This window comes from Podarcis cretensis, assembly GCF_951804945.1.
Source record: "Podarcis cretensis genome assembly, chromosome: 2".
Classification (NCBI taxonomy): domain Eukaryota; kingdom Metazoa; phylum Chordata; class Lepidosauria; order Squamata; family Lacertidae; genus Podarcis; species Podarcis cretensis.
The window spans coordinates 33,493,521-33,507,797 of NC_137171.1; the positions used below are offsets into that span (position 1 = coordinate 33,493,521).

At 44.1% G+C, this 14,277-nt stretch overlaps 1 protein-coding gene across 1 annotated transcript in view; it reads right to left on the reverse strand.

The window, feature by feature from the left end:
* The window catches only part of ACSF2 (acyl-CoA synthetase family member 2), a gene marked incomplete at its 5' end in the record, with an annotated part of 56,847 nt that overhangs the window by 29,405 nt on the left and 13,165 nt on the right, over nucleotides 1-14,277 (reverse strand). Inside the window, 7 exon segments of the mRNA XM_079967394.1 lie at nucleotides 3,764-3,840; nucleotides 5,003-5,094; nucleotides 6,168-6,316; nucleotides 7,695-7,790; nucleotides 8,636-8,798; nucleotides 11,417-11,535; nucleotides 13,498-13,551. Of these exon segments, the coding sequence (XP_079823520.1) occupies nucleotides 3,764-3,840; nucleotides 5,003-5,094; nucleotides 6,168-6,316; nucleotides 7,695-7,790; nucleotides 8,636-8,798; nucleotides 11,417-11,535; nucleotides 13,498-13,551 (750 nt within the window).

Here is a 14,277-nt window from a genome sequence, read left to right on the forward strand (position 1 = left end):
AATTCGGTGTGTGGCCTATACTGTGAGGAACGTTTTTTGGGGGGGTTATTCTGAATGCAAAGGTTGCATTGCCATCTTTTGATATTTGGCATGGATGCCACCTGGGTGGTGGTTGTCAATAGGAGAGAAGCAATGGGACAAATGCTGGAAGATTGCTGGAAATAAGGCATGGGGTGGGAAAGGGATTGAGCACCAGTGACATGTGAGCAATTCCCAGCTCCATCTATATTACACATCTGAACTGGTTTACGAATCAGCTTTCCCAATGCAGGAAAGCTTAAGACACCGGTGAGGGGTTCTAGGGATCTCCAATGGGGAATTCTCAGCACCCACACATGCCAATATTCTTTAGGGTGAGCAGTTAAAATATTGATTTCATAAGTGCAAATATGGCCACAGACTGCTGTTTCCCTCCCAACCAGTTCAATGTAAGAAAGAGACTGAACCACCAACTAGAGGGCTGCAATGGTTGTTCTGCCCTTTGCAATGCCCAGTCATTCAAGAATTTGGCATTTGATGTTTGATATCCCATTTGAACTGCCAAATGTAGAACCAATGGACTATTATATTCAATTCCATCTAGATACTCTGTGTAGAAAAACAAACCAAAGAACATCCTTGCCCTATGCTTTGCGGAAACATGAGTGCAATCCTGGGACTATATAAAACAGGGACAATGATTTGGGTCTTTAATCCTGGTATAGACAGATTCTCTCACCCCCATGCAAATAGGGCAAGAAGGCCATCAGACTCTGGTAACAAAGTTATCCTTACCATTTTTGTGGTAAGGATTTCACAACTTGCCCTTCAACCATACATGAGTGGCAACAATGGATTTATTGGACGTCTTTGAGCTGGGATCTCCAGAATCTACCTATATAACATATGCAGTATAACTCTCCAGGTTCAGCTCATAAGAGATGGAGCATCTCTCCTGTTTGAGGCGCTACCACAGTGAATCTGTACTGAGGACTGCAGTTGTAGCAGTATGGGTGGACTAGCTGGTCACCATGAAAATAACAGCAGATTTTCCTCTCTAGGCTGATCAGACTGAACAGAAATCTAGGGTTCATTGGAAGCGAAGCCCTTTTTTTACTTGGGGGAGGCAGGGACTGGTTCCTCAATTACTGATTTTCTAATCACACACACAACCGTTCCCCAAAAGGCAACTTGGCTATTGCCCACCATTACTGATCCTCCTAGTCAGTATGCAGATCCAAGAGGGGTTCTTGGGTGGCTTCTAGGCTGCACACTCGGTTCACGTTGAGCAATGACAAAGCCTAATGGATTTGGACGGCATGCCTTGCAAATGGAGATTGCGCCCCAGAATCCTTTCTGCATGCAAGGCTCTTGAGCCGAATCACAGGGGTTCATTGGCAGACAATGAAACAGAGGAGGTTTCTCTTAGGGAAGACTGAAACCCACAGTCCTAGAACAACAAGATATCATAAGGTGTGCGTATATAAAATGGGTGGGGGTGATAGGGGGACGAGGACAGAAAGGGATTCTCACCTGCCATTCTGAAAAAAGATTCCTCCATCCACCCTATGACATAAAACATATAGCTGTTTGCAGCAAGATGACTGTGGCTTATCACCATGGATTTTACCGTACGACAATTTCAATTTAACTCCTTTTTTTTTAATCCTGAAGGTTTATATAAATATATAATATTTATTCCTCTGTTACTGAGTGTAAATGACTCCAAGGAGGATTTTTTAAAGAAGAAAACAAGAAAAAAACACCAAGATCCTCTTACTCTTATGTAGAAAACAAATTATATATTTTCTTATGTACAACTTCTATATAAAGCTATTGCTGCAAAGATGAAGTGACCAAGTTTTAATGCATTTTTATGTGTCTTCCATGAGTCAGAAACTGAGGTCTGTCAATAACGGCTCGATAGACACTACTGAATGATATGCGTTGCGACCCTGCTGTTGCTACAAGAGCAATCCCATAGGCTGAAAACTCTTGACAAACACCTTGCCCCTGAGGACACTCAAAATATGGTCTCTGGTATCAGTACAGCAAGGGTGCTCCCCACCCCCGTTGATGTTGCTGGACTATAGCTTCCATTATCCTTGGACCCTGGCCATGTAGAGTGGGGCTGATGGGAGTTGGAGACCAAAATGTCTGGAGGGCCTGATATATAGTCTGCACAGCATCTTTTCTGAGACCCTTCTCTTCATCCAGGATCATTAACTGCAGCCTTCCAGAGCTCTACTTTTGGTGTTGTTGCAGAAAATAAGCACAGGCCACAATCATAGATGCAGGAGTCCCTAACTTCACTGTTTTCAAATAGCTGGCTCTTTCCAGCACTGAAAAGCTGGCACACTGGAGACTGTGCAGTCACAAAAACGACATGGGAGCACAGCCTTATGCCCAGCCATGCAACCTGAAACGTGCGCAAGTATCACAAATATGTCCCAAGGGGCCCAAACAATACGGCACCACAGTCTTGTATATTACCTAATACCAGCAATGCACAGGGCTGTACGTGAGATCTTCTTAGAAAGCTTTGCAAGAAGCTGCCTGGCAGCTCCCCTTGTTTAACCCCATCGCCAAAGCTCCTTCACTAATATCCATAGCTCTGCCGGCACAAGGGGAGAGAGTGTGCACATGATCCATTTTACAATATGAGTGCCAAAAAATTGACCAGCTATGCATCAGAATGAACATCAAAGGAACAAACTTCTGAGAAAGGCCCTTTCCTTTAAGAACAACATGTGATGCAGCCATGCAAAACGATAAACACACACAACAGGGCTTGACTTGGGTTACAGGTTTGTTCAACACCAAGAAACGCCATTACCCATATTCTTCCAGTGATCTAGAACGGCAGATTTCCCCCCCTTCCATCTCATGCATCCCTTTAAAGGCCAGCTACACCTGTAGTTAGGGACGCAGGTGGCTCTGTGGGTTAAACCACAGAGCCTAGGGCTTGCCAATCAGAAGGTCGGGTGAGCTCCTGTTGCTCAGTCCCTGCTCCTGCCAACCTAGCAGTTCAAAAGCACACCAAAAAGTGCAAGTAGATAAATAGGTACCGCTCCGGCGGGAAGGTAAACAGTGTTTCCGTGCGCTGCTCTGGTTTGCCAGAAGCGGCTTAGTCATGCTGGCCACATGACCCGGAAGTTGTACGCCGGCTCCCTTGGCCGATAAAGCGAGATGAGCGCCGCAACCCCAGAGTTCATCACGACTGGACCTAATGGTCAGGGGTCCCTTACACCTTTATTTCCCAATTCAGCCATGTCAATTTCCACATTCAATGGGAATTTTCGAAATGAAAATTCATGTAATCATGTTCTAGCTATATATATCTCCAAACAACCATGTTTTCTTGTGGACAGCCTTCCAAGGGTAGCCTTTCATGCCAAGGGTGGGCAGTGCAAGAGGCCAAAAAAGTGGGTGGGATCAGAAACAAAAGTGGGTGAAATAACATCTATGACTCTAACCTTTGCACAGCAGGATACATCCCAACCATGCAACAAAACAGAGGCTTCTGCACCAACCATCTCTCCATGCAGGCAGTCAAGAGGCATTATCAAGCTTCTAGAAGGCATCCCAGCCAGGCAAAAGCATTCCAGGAGGATGTAGAGCGAGGGTGACAGCGATAGGTGTGGCCAGGAGATGGGATGGCTGGGGCAGAGTCTCCAAGGGTCAGACACAGAGGCTCAGAGGACTGCATTTGACCCCCTGAGCTGAGGTTGCCCACTCCTGCAACAGAGGAACCTTCACAACCCAAAGATTAAGGGTGACTCACCACTATCTCCCGCATGTTCATGTTGTTGATGATCTTCTTCATGACCTCAGGGGGAACTGGCGAACCTGCAATGACTCCTGAAAGACAAAAATGCATACCTTGAGAAGTTGCCTAAAGGACACTGCAAATTTACAAAGCAAGTCATGACAATGGCTACATACATCATCATCATCATCATCATCATTATTATTCCCTTATTAACCCTGACGCTTCACAAATCAGCCGAGATTTTGACAGAGCAGACAGTAGCAAAACATGTGAGTATAGTTTGTGTGAATCCAAACAGTGTAATTCCATACATTACTTGTATTTTTATTTGCAGATACTTGGTTTGGAATCCCTTCCACTCAATATTTGCAGTCTGCCTGGCCTCTGCTGCCACACACTGGTGGATGCAGATTTTTTTTTAAAAAAAAATGGAAAACCAATGTATTGTCTACCTTGTGCTACTTCAGTAACAGAAATAGCAAACACCTCCCCCCCCCGCAAACTTTCAGATTATTAAGCAATAAAAAGGAAGGTGTGCTTGATGGATTGCTCATGCATGAGGATAAACATAACATGATTTAGCGGTTCACTAATATACTCCAATAATTGTTATTAACATTTTGCTGCTCTTGAAAGTGTCACCAGGTTGAAGGGAGGAATGATCCCTAGGTGTATGTCTGTGCTGCTGGATCAAACCCATGAGAATGCTTACCTCAAAATATTTGAGTTTGGGGAAGGAATGGGCAAGATCAACCAGCAACAGCAGCAGTGCCCCCCCCCCCGCAATTAACCTAGAAATGAGCCAATTCCTCTTTAAAAATGGAGACAAGCTGGCTCATTTTTTGAGGAAATTAGTTTAAACAAGAGCTGCAAGCTTTGGTTGAATAATTAAGAACTTATGCTGACTGGGGTTAATTTTAACAGATGAGGGCAAGCCTGAAATGATTAAATGGTGAATTAAAGGCATGCTTTTTAAAAAGCATGTTACTGTAATGGGGAATGAAAAAAATAAAATATTGAAGACAACATTTTGTTGTAACCCATATAATAGCATATTTTAAAAGTAGATTGCAAGCCATCTAACACTTATTTCAGTACCTTTAAAAGGCTGTGGTATATGCAAATTGATGCAAATACATTTGATTCCGTTTAAAGTTTATATTTAAAAGGCATCCATTAGCATTTTTTTTAAAAAATGTGGGGCTGATAAACCTCATTTAAACATGCTTACATTTGGGTTCTTATACTTACCACCCCGAAGAGCTGAAAGGTTGTAGCTGGCAAAGTCAGGTTGAGCTAGCATATCTATGAACATGGTTGGAGTGCCATGAACATGGGTACATCTTCAAATAAAGACAAAGAATTGCAGGTTGCTAAAACGAAGGCAGGAGCATGGCAACTGCTTCCTCCACCTGATTCAGACTGCAGGTATGAAAGCTCAAGTTTGTCTTTATCTCCAAGCTTAAGAATCCTTTCCTTGGAACCATGGGGAATTCTTTTTCCAATGCAAAGAAAACAAAATGTGCACAAATGCTGTATGTATGCATTATCCCCCGTTGCCTAACTCCACATGAAAGAAGGCTCCCCAGCTTCATGGGTTACCAGAAGCTCCTGAAAAATCCTCAACCACCTGGCACTGGGGTTTCCAACATTATGAAACCAACACCAAGCTGTCAAGTGTTTAGTCAGCGCAAAGCAAAAAAAGCAGATTTTTGTGAAACATGAAAGTGCCCCCCCCAAAAAAAAAAATTCAGAGGGGCAGTCGTTTTAATAGCAGCCCTAACCAACCACCCAATTTTTAAAAAGCTCAAAATGATGCTCAAAGTGGGGAAATTCTGTTGTGGAATAGAAACATGCCCAGTCTGTTTCTGCATATACGTTCTTCAGAGGCAAAAATATATCCGTTTCAATTACAGTGATTCCTTCAAAGCAACATAAATGAATTGCCACATTCTCTTTGCTCCTGAAGAAGGCAGTGTGCTGTAATGTTTAGTATGTGTTGTGTTCTCCCAATAACATTCCCTCACTTCCCTCTACACCACATGCAGAAATTGCCTTCTTGAATGTTGGAGCCATAATTGGTCAGTCCACCGGATCTCATCTTTCAATGCAAGAGAAGCCGCTAACTCACCAAGAGTTTGAGACTCATCGGCTACCCTCACCTGGCTTAGCCAGCTAGTCGAAGCCATTTCCCAGGGTGTGGCTGCTGTCCCTGCTGACAGCTTCTAGGAGTCACAGGCGCAAGCAAAGTGCAGGGTGGGGACCAAAGATGGACAAACCTCCCCAGAAGGAGCACAATATGACCCCCCCCACCAGACCCCCCATGACCCCCCCCTAACACCCCATACACCCCAGTATGGCCTGTATTAATAGACAGCTAATTCTTCCTAGAACTAAGCTTAAGACGGACTCTTACTTTTCATGGTCCAGGGCCTTCAGTGCTGCTTTTGCATCAAAGCTTAGAGACGGGAAGACAAGACAGACGCCATGAATAGCCATCAGCACGCAGCCTGCCACAGACCCCAGGCAGTGGTAGAGAGGGACAGGGAGGCAGCAGCGGGCATTCTAGGGTCAAGGCAAACAAAGACAGCGATGCACTTGCCTTCCAGTGCTGGCTCTAACTTTGCTTACAGTTCATTGTCACAGAGACCAGAGGGATGAATGGGTGGTGCTGTGGGTGGAGCCTCCGCAAGTGGAGTGGTCTGAGTCTGTGGTAAGTCTGGCAGACCCTCTGAAGCGGCTTGGTTCGGCTCCAGAAGAGACACGTACAGATGGCGAGGCCCCACCTACACCTCCCTCGCAAACTGCCAGCGTGGAGCCGAACCAAGCCACTTCAGAGGGTCTGCCAGACTTACCACAGACTCAGACCACTCCACTTGCAGAGGCTCCACCCACAGCAGGGTTGACATAGCAGACGACACAGTGATTTCTCCAAGTAGCTCTTTATTTCGTAAGCTGGAATAGAACTCACTGCAAACAGCTCAGCCGGCCTGCTTTTATAGGCAGCCGGCTGTCAACATTGTAGCAACAACAGCCCAGAGTTCCCGCCTAAAATAACTGACGTGGACCTGAGTGAAAACTATCTACAGACCTGAGTGAAAACTATATACAGTATCCCCCTGCTGGCCCAGGGTGAAACTTCACTACATAACAGGTGGGACAATGTGTGACTGTGAGGAAAGTGTATGTAGCTTTAAAATTTCTAACCATCAAGTAATATCCACTCTTAGACTAGAACATTCACATAGAATTAGACAACCTCTAACTAATACAGGATATGAATGTGCCACATTCAGGTTAAGTATATAAACAGGGAGCCTAGAAATTGAGAATCTGGTGGCAAATACACAGTATTGATCCTTGCACTTTTTTTAAAAAAAATGAAGTTACTAGTCATTAAATTTCTAGCAAAGATCTTGAAAAGTGTACAGTGGTGCCCCACAAGACAAACGCCTCGCAAGACGGAAAACCCGCTAGACGAAAGGGTTTTCCGTTTTGGAGGCGCTTCGCAAAACGAATTTCCCTATGGGCTTGCTTCGCAAGACGAAAATGTCTTGCGAGTTCCTGCGGGTTTTCCCCCCCTTTTCCTAAGCCGCTAAGCCGCTTATCAGCTGATCTGCTGATAAGCCGCTTAACAGCTGATCGCTAAAAGCCGCTAAACCGCTAATAGCGCTAATCTGCTAAGCTGTCAATGGGCTTGCTTCGCAAGACGAAAAAACCGCTATACGAAGAGCCTCACGGAACGGATTAATTTCGTCTTGCGAGGCACCACTGTATCTGAAAAGCTGAGAAACTAGGAGGGACAATGACGTATAATTCTACATTACCACCATCACACACACCCACACAACCCAAATAGCCCTCACTCATTACTTAGGGGACACGATTCCATACAGTTAGTGTCTGCATGCTCAACATTAACCAATAGACTGAGATGACTCACCCCATCTTGAACTCTCAGTCTTAATCCAATGAGGAATGCATTGTTCACAATGTTGTGGTGAGAAAGGGTAGCTCCTTTAGGGCTTCCTGTTGTTCCCTGAAGGAAAGAGATGTTTTACTAGCTCCTTTAGACCTCACCCTATCCCACAGTCATGGGCTAATTATAAGACTTCAGATGCAATGCATAAATTGCTGAAATGCTATGACATGGATGGGCAGCCTGTGGTCCCCCAGATGTTGCTGAAAAAACACACTAGCTTCCCCATTTGTGGCCTAGAACAGCCTTTCTCGATCTTGGGTCCCTAGATGTTGTTGGACTACAACATCCATCATCCCTGGCTATTGCTCATGCTGGCTGGGGCTGGTGGGAGTTGGGAGTCCAGCAATATCTGGAAGGCTGTTTGTTCCCCATCCCTGCTCTAAAGCGTGATGGTACGTAAAATATGCTTTGCCTGCCTGCCTGCCTGCCTACCGGCTGGCCACCAGCATATACTTCACCCGAGAAAACAGGATGCTAGACTAAATGGGCCTTTGGTCTCATCAAGCAGGTTTCTTATGTTATTCTAACCCATGAAATTTGAAAGGAAATGGAAATTTGGACAGGCACTGGAAGTGGTCAGGAAGCTAGAACTTCTATGTCACTTCTTCCTTCTCATAATTACTAATCCTTTTGATCATAATACAGTACTACCATACACACTAGCTTTTCCTTGTTTTCTATCAGGCATTATCAAAGTATTTTGGATCCCCCCCCCCCCAAAAAAAAAACACCATTATTTTTCACAATCCCCAGAAAACAAATTCCTGCAAATGTAGGCAGCCATTTCTGTACAAGTGATTCCAAGCTTCAGATCTTGGCTTCTTTGGTACAGAATATTCCTGTTTCCTGGCCACTGCAGGCTGCATTATTTGAACACTAGAAAAAGCACATTTGGTACTCACTGAAGTGAACTGGATGTTGATAGGTTCTTTGCAGTCCAGCGTCTTCTGTATTTCCTCTAGTTGCTTCTTGTGTCTGCTGTCTCCGGCCTGCATCACATCGTTCATTGAGAATGCACCGGGCAACTTGGAGTCTGAGGTGATTACAACAGAAAGCTCTGGTAACCTGATACAAAAAAAGGAAGGTGTGCTCAGTAACAGGGGAAAGCGGAGTATAGTTTGCCACGGTACAAGTTCAGGGAATAAGCTCCAGATAAAGTATATGGACCAGTTTTTCCCCCTGCCTCCAGAAGCTGAGAAGGATGTTTGATGAATGAATATTCTGAACAGTTTTATACAATCCCTCTAAATTTAACTGGGCTTCAATTCCACCCATGGCTGCTGTTTTGACAAAAAAAAACCAAAACAAATTGATGGTTTAGTAATTTCGTAACGTTTTCATTATTCAGGTTCCACAATTGACTCATATGGTATTAACACAGGGCCACTGTGGTTTTGTGCTGAAGAGAGCTTGCTAAAGAATTTTAGGATATTCTAAAAGTGGAGTTGGCAGCAGGTTGGATCCACAGATAAGAGACCAGAACAGACTACGTGGGGTTGGCGGGTCTCTTATCTTTCCATGAATGTTTGGAGACTGAGAAATAGTTTTTAACATACTGGCTGTGGTTCCAAAGGTCATCCATGCCAAATGCCTATGCATCAGACACACGTAGATTGGCCCCTCAACCTTCCTTGGCAGGAACTGCCCATGTCACAGCAAATCACCTTTTCTGTTCCAGCAATAAAGGTTACACAAAAAGCAGCTTGGTCTGGATCCTGTTATGAAGACCATAATCCACTAAGTCTACCAGTAATTCCACTTGGCTTTATGACACCATATATGCATAAAAGCCACAGGACTCCGGCAGATGCAGATCCTGCTGGCAGAATACTTGGGAGGTGGGGAAAGACGCACAGGAAACTGCCTGATATTGAGCCAGGCCACTGGTCCATCTAACTCAGTCTTGTCTATACAGACTGGCAGCAGCTCTCCAGGGTTTCAGGCAGGGAGCTTTTCTGAGCCCTACCTGGAGATGCCGTGAGTTGAACTTGAAACCTTCTGCATGCAAAGCAGGTACTATATTTTTTGCTTTATAAGACTCACTTTTCACTCCTATAAAGTAAGGCGGAAAGTGTGTGCGTCTTATGGAACGAATGCAGGCTGCGTAGCTATCACAGAAGCCAGAACAGCAAGAGGGATTGCTGCTTTCACTGCGCAGCGATCCCTCTTGCTGTTCTGGCTTCTGAGATTCAGAATATTTTTTTTCCTTGTTTTCCTCCTCCAAAAACTAGGTGCGTCTTATGGTCTGGTGCGTCTTATAGAGCTGAACTATGTCCCTTTCCCCAAAGGAACAGAGGAGTGGTTTTTTAAGGTCCGGCACTGGCAAACCATTGCAATAAATAAACTAATCCATTAATTATACATATGTATGAGAGGGTACAACTACACTGCATGGTTAATGGCGATCCTTTGGCCCTTGTATTCTTCAATGTTACTGCATCAACAAAAAGTATTGTTGCAGAAAATGAACTTATTACTGTTCATTAAGTTTTGTCAGGCATTTTTTGCAAATCGGGTATATATTTTAAGTGGTTTTGAAATGTCTAAAAAATCAAAGGGGTCCAACAGAAAATTGGGAACGTGCATGAATACAGCTTGTGAGTATTCAGGCTGCTCTCAAGGAGGGCCCATAATAACTGTTTGGAACATCTTTCCTGCTACTTGAAATCCTTTCACTGGATGTCAGCCTGAGACCTTGGAGTGCCAGTCACAAAACCATGGTGGGTTAAGTGGGACAACGGCTTGACTTTAGTGTAGAGAGCTTCACATAGTCCTGGTACTCATTGCCTCAGGCAGCTACAAAGAGACAGAGGAGAGGGGTGCCTCCACATTTTGTTGGACCACAGTCCTCACCATCTCTGAACTTTGGCTTTGCTGGCTGGGACTGATGGGAGTTGGGAGTCCAACAACATCTGGAAAGCCACAGCTTCCCCTATCCTAAGGAATGTGGCAAAGTGTCAGGTTTCAGGGAATCCGATCCCTCCGATGGTAACAGCCAAGAAGCAGAGAAACAATTAAAAGTTCTTACCACGTAATTTATTAATATTCACAGAAAGAGATGAAGGAATGCAGTCTTCCCTTAAAAAATGGCATTGCTCCAAGTCAAGTCGCACCCCATTACATCTCTCCTATTTTACGTCCCCTGCGTCGGCTCATCTGAGTTTTCTGCCTCTGAGCTCTCTGTTTTACTACCCTCAATGCACGCCTGGTCCTGGGGGGGTGGGGGGTCAGGAATGCTTTCCAAAGACACTGAGTCTGTCAGCTGTCGCTCCCCTGGTGCTTCTTCCTGCTGTTCCTCTTCCAAAATTTTCCAGCTTATCCCCTCTGCAGCCTCTGAACTATGCCCTTTTGCAACCCACTGTTATAAATCTATACTGTCCTCCTGTTCTCGGGAAGGTTCAGGAGAAGGCGGGGGGCGGTCCCCACCATTCCTCCTCAGTCCAGCCCCTGACACAAGGGGTGAAAAAGTGAAAGAACTGAACCGGTCCTTAAACTCATCATCGTGTTTTCCTTATGGTGTGCTCCAATGTAATAAAAAATCTGAAAGCCCCTCCCGCTCTTGATCTTGTGGATCCTTTGATTGATTGTGTGGGTATTTATCTGGGCACTTTATCAATATGAAAACAGTGTTTAGAATCGGGCCTTGGAGGAGACTAATGAGCAAATGCTCAGTGAACACTTACTTCTTGCTCTGTAATGCTCCTGGATTAGAATGTTCCAACTCAGGGCACACTTGCTTCAAGATCTCATAGTACTTCTGTGATTTGAACTGTGTAGGGAACACCAGTGCTTTGCAGCCAACCTAGAGAGATACACGTAAGGATGAAGCAAATGGGACACAAGGCAACCTGTGCAAAAGAGCAGCCATTCCAGGTGTTTTGAACCACACCAGTCTTTTCAGCATCAGCCAGCATGCTTTTGTTCTGTCTTTTACTGCTCTAGGTGAACTTTTGCATACCCCTGCCCCTTCCTATAGGGACGCGGGTGGCGCTGTGGGTTAAACTACAGAGCCTAGGACTTGCCGATTAGAAGGTCAGCAGTTCGAATCCCTGTGACGGGGTGAGCTCCCATTGCTCGGTCCCTGCTCCTGCCAACCTAGCAGTTTGAAAGCACGTCAAAGTGCAAGTAGATAAATAGGTACCGCTCCGGTGGGAAGGTAAACGGCATTTCCGTACGCTGCTCTGGTTTGCCAGAAGCAGCATAGTCATGCTGGCCACATGACCCGGAAGCTCTACGCCGGCTCCCTCGGCCAATAAAGTGAGATGAGCGTCGCAAACCCAGAGTCGGCCACGACTGGACCTAATGGTCAGGGGTCCCTTTACCTTTACCTTACCCCTTCCTATCTACTTATTTAAAATGATACACCACTTGATTGTAAAAAAACAACACCCCCAAAACCCTCAAAACAGCTAACACAAAGAATAAAATGCCTTACTGTATGCTCCAGCAGCATTGCAACAGTAAATTAAATTATCAAGACTTCACTGGGATACTCTTTTCTACTTTTAATAATACAGTGGCATCTTTATACCCTCCACTTTACAACTGCACCTATGCCGTGGGTGACCTGTGGACACCAAGAGCCTCTCAATCATGTCTTCTGGAATGAAGGAGATCCAGTCTGTGTGCCCAAAATGCAGGCAGATGGCCATTTCCATATGCCTGTTTGAGGCAGGTATACTCTGAGTTTTGCGACCGCAAGGCCAGCCCTTAATGAGACTCATTTCCAAGTTAGTGTGCACAGAAAGCAGCCTCAAAGGTTGATCCTTTGAAAGAGCACTGAAAATACATCCCGCTGAATTCAGTGGAAGTTACTCTTAAGAACATTACGAAGATGTTCTCATAGTGTCGGCCAACGAGGAAGGAAACAAACACATAGGAAAAATAAGAGCAGTAAGAACTGCAAACCAACAAGCAAGAAACATTTGCAAGCTGAAACAGCATTGTGCAAGGCCACTAGTGCCAGATAAGCTTGTCTTATTGCTTCCAAACTTTTTCCCATAGCGAGAGCAAGCAAGAAGTAGAATCACCTACTACAGCTTTTGTATTTCACCTCCCATGGTATTTTAATGATTTAGCTCCAAAGCTAAACCAGAAAGGTAAGTACAAGAGGCCTCTTAATCTGGGCAAGGATTAATTTTTTTCACAAGAAACTTAATAGCTTTAATCCCTCATTATTAGGGATAAGAAAGTTGAATGGCTTAAGTCAGCGATAATTGCCATAGAGGGAGACTATGTTGATTAGGAAATGTTGAGAGAAGCAAAAACAAAACAAAGAAAAACCATGTATGTCACATCGAGCTCCTTGGAGTAACCATTGGATATAAATATAATATAAGAAAATACAGTCCATGAACATAAATGCTCAATTTTAGCATCTAGGTATTGGTCTTATATTTTTTTAAAAAATCATCTCAGCTCGTAGTAACAAAATCCATCAGTTCATTCTGATTTGGGGGGACAGGGACAACTTTTTGTTTGTGCCTGCCCTCAATCAAATGCCAATTAACCTGATTCAACAACCACACGTGTCAGTATTATGAGAGAAAAACATACAGCCCCCATTCTCTTCAGTCAGCTTTTCCTCTAAACCAAAGCTCCAAACCCATTAGCCATTCCCAAATTATTGTTTGGGCTGCCTTTTTCTATACTTTCCTCCAAATCAACCTCTAACTTAATCAATGCATTCCCAGAGCTTCAAGCGTTTTCAGAAAGCGCTGTGGATGAAAACAAGCAGTGCTGACCACAACAGGCCTTGTCGTACCTTCTTCACCACAAACTCCAGCTCTTGGGATTGATACGCTGGGTTCACAGACACCTGGAAATGATAAGAGATGAGAATTAAATTAATCAGAGATACAGCTTCTTAACCATGTACTGCTAAAGAGTGATCGTGTGTGTTGAGAGGTCAGAGGTCTCCTAGTATCGGTTTCAGAGAATGAAGAATACAAACCGGGGCTAAACCACTCTTGAGTTTTAATTAATTGTCACTTAGTGGAAACAGGAGAGTATTTCCTAACACAAGTTGCCACTGTTTCCCAATGTAATATTTATTTATTTATTTAAAATATTTATATACCACCTGCCAGGCAAGCATCTCCTGGCTTGTACTCCACTAATACCAAAACAGAAAACAAATACAAAATATGCAGTGCAATGTCACCACAAACCCTCCAGCTAGTGCAGGAGAAAGAACTCCCCATTCTGCCAATATTTGCAAGATGAGTCTATTGGGTCTTAGATAAAATACAACTTTCATTAAACCAAAGGATATTTGTTATTTTTTTAAAAAACACCTTCTGAATTCTACAAAATTCTTCAGCCAGACAAGATAGATGATTCCCAATCATACAGTAAGAGTAGTTACTTTGTGCCAAAATCCAAATCCAAACACTTTTATACACTAACCTTAAAGGTGTGTGCAATTGCGTCGATACTGAATGGTATTGTGAATGTTCTTTAAATATACAAGCTTGTGTTCTTTAAATATACAAGCTCGTGTTCTTTAAATATACAAGCTCGTGTTCTTTAAATATACAGTGGT